Genomic DNA, 3,034 nt, shown 5'->3' with positions numbered 1-3,034 from the left:
GGTTTAGTCTTAGAGACTGAGTAGTTGGTCTTAGAGGCCAGGGAGTTAGTCTTAGAGACTGGGAAATTTAGTCTTAGAGACTAGGGAGTTAGTATTAGAGACTGGGAGGTTTGGTCTTAGAGACCAGGGAGTTAGTCTTAGAGACTGGGAGATTTGGTCTTAGAGACCAGGGAGTTAGTCTAAGAGACTAGGGAGTTCAGTCTAAGAGACTGGGTGGGATAGTCTGGGGAAGACTAGGATGATTACTTGCTTACATTGTTATTACTGCATACATGCTTACTTGCTGATTGTTAATATATGTGCGTATGTGTGATTGTTTTGTCACAAACACCATGTCATCATCCTCCGAGAGTGGAGTGTCAGACACCATAGACCCGATAGCTATAGTATCAGATGACGAGATTCTTCCAGAGGGCGAGGTTTACACTTCAAATACTACGAGCAGTGATGACGATGACTTCCAGCCCTTCGCCTTACCGGATTTCGGAGACGATTTACCTTTAGCTGATGGTTTCCATGATGGGGATCTACCTCTCATCAGATCCCGGCTCCTTTTCCGCTGGTTGCATTTCCTTTAGAGGATTTGCCTCTTGACGATATGTCCGATGACAACGTCGATCTCTTCATTGAGGGTCCCCCTGAGGAGGACCAGGATGGCAGGGCTCCAATTGATGACGATGTTGCTATTCCTATTGATGAGATTCCTGTTGTTGATGTCATTCTACCTGTCGTGGTTCCTGTTGTGGAGGTTTTATCTGACCAGTCTGGTCACGATTCGTCTGGTCACGATTCGTTTGAGTCCGTGTCGTCTTCTACTCATCATGCACTAGGATTACATCGATATCCCACAGACACTGATTCTGACACTGCGATGTCTGCAGCGCCTGATTCGCCGCAGGATTTTGAGTTCGACGATGAGTTTGACCCTGATTTTCCGCACGATTTCGATCCAGACCATGAGGTTGAGTTTATCCCTGAGGAGCAGCCTGTTGAGGCACCTGTTTTTCCTGATGATCAGCACCCTGATGTACCCGCTGATCATGAGCTTGCTCCCGCCGACCCAGAGCCTGAGTTAGCACCAGAGCCCGTTTTTGCTCACGACCCTTTACCTGTGCACGACCCTATCCCTGTTGAGGTGCCAGTCGTTGCACTACCCGTTGTTGATGCTCCAGTCGTTGCACCACCAGTTGTTGATGTCCCAGTTGTTGCACCACCAGTTGCTGAGGTCCCAGTTGTTGCCCCTCTGCTTGACCCTATACCTGTGTTTGTTAACCGTGCACCATTTGCTACCCACGTTGATCCTAGATACGCTGTTGGTACATTGTGTCTAAAGCCTATGTCTTAAGTCTAGGGTCTAAATTTGTCAATTTTATATAGTTTAGGGGTCAAATATGTAAAGTTTTGATAAGTTTATAGGGGTATCGTTTGAAACAAGCTTGATATGTTTCAAACGGAAGGGTTTGTATGTTGTCCGTTTGAAAGTGTATGTGTTACTTTCAAACGGTCAGGTAAGGCCTATATATAGGTTAGTGGCTTCTCATTTTCAAACGGTTAGGTCTGTCATGTAATGTTACTCTGCCAAAATTTCAAGTGAAAGTGAATGAGAAGCAAGTAGTTAAAGTATCTGCAAAGTATCTTCATCTATTTTCTACTCTTTCTATCTGATTCTACTCTGATTGAGTGTTTCCGCCACTCAATTAGTGTGTATTGCTCAAATTGACTCGTTTTAGAGGTCATACTGATCCTACAATTGGTATCAGAGTCAGTTGTGAGTGATTACACTTGAATCAGTTGGGTATTTCAGCTCAGAAAAGGATTACAGAACATTTGGCCGGTTAAATTGGACTGAATTTTTGACAGAGTGTGTGAAACAGTATACTTACCAATCCTTGAGAATATCAGATCTTGATTCAACCTGAAAGTGAGAAAAATGGACTAAAAACAACCTTCCGTTTGAACGAAGATTTGGTGTCCGTTTGAAAGGTGTGTCCTATCGTTTGAAAATCAGGTTCCATCGTTTGAAACTAGCTTCCATCGTTTGAAACTGAACCTATCGTTTGAAACTCACCGTTTGAACATGAGTCTATCGTTTGAAACTGTTCCCATCGTTTGAACTATTAGACTACCGTTTGAAACTGATTCCATCGTTTGAAAAGTGTCATACCGTTTGAAACCATCGTTTGAACTACAATCTGCCGTTTGAACCTGGTCCCGTCGTTTGAACATTGGCATTCCATTTGAATCCATAGTTAATCCTATCGTTTGAAACTTATACCTTTCGTTTGAAGAAGTGTCTCATTTGAAATGGATAATCAGGATTTTTACAACATGTTTTCGGGAGTTGGTACGGTTCAAAGTCCGACGAGCATCATGCAAAACGTCAACTTAGAAAATGAACTGGGAACCATGCAGAAGCCACCAAAGTTGATGAGTCTAGACGAGTATTCGGGATGGTCCGGGAGATTCAAGAACTGGGTGCAGGCCAATCATCTAGAATGCTGGATGAAAATCGAACGCAAATATGTTCCTCCGATGGATGGGTTGAATATATTGAAAACTATCGCAAGTCTTACAGATGCGGAGCAGATAGAGTTTAAAGCAGAGAAGAAGATGGTTAGTATTCTGCAGCAAGCGATCAAGGAAGATATTCTAGTTCTGCTACAGCACGATGAGAGTGCACAATCGATATGGCAAGCTTTGGAACAAAAGTTTAAAGGCAGTGCATCTATGATCAAAAGTAAGAAAGCGCTGATAAAGAAAGAATTTGATATCTTCACTGGAATTAAAGGCGAGTCGACAAAGCGAGAGATATTGTCATTTGGTCGTCGAAATGAGAAGGTTGAATATCGAGAAGACGAATGAGGAGTGGATCGACAAGCTATGTGATGCGCTTCCCTATGAAGAATGGGGAACATATTTGATGATGTTGAAAAATAGTTCAGATTTTGTGAATTACAGTTTGAGTGTGTTTATCGAGAAAATAGAAGCTCATGAGCTGGAGCTGGTAAAGATAAAGAAGATGAACTCAGCAAAT

General features: G+C 42.7%; 1 protein-coding gene across 1 annotated transcript; it reads left to right on the top strand.

The window, feature by feature from the left end:
• The first annotated feature begins 598 nt into the window (after positions 1-598).
• Positions 599-1,345, top strand: LOC110880927 (proline-rich protein 27-like). The gene has a single exon (XM_022129353.1). The coding sequence runs from the start codon at positions 599-601 to the stop codon at positions 1,343-1,345; it is 747 nt and encodes a 248-aa protein (XP_021985045.1).
• Positions 1,346-3,034: the final 1,689 nt, after the last annotated feature.

Source organism: Helianthus annuus, chromosome 14 (genome assembly GCF_002127325.2).
Source record: "Helianthus annuus cultivar XRQ/B chromosome 14, HanXRQr2.0-SUNRISE, whole genome shotgun sequence".
Taxonomy (NCBI): Eukaryota; Viridiplantae; Streptophyta; class Magnoliopsida; order Asterales; family Asteraceae; genus Helianthus; species Helianthus annuus.
Note: the sequence above shows the minus strand (reverse complement) of the source record. Positions and strands in the feature narration are given on the sequence as shown.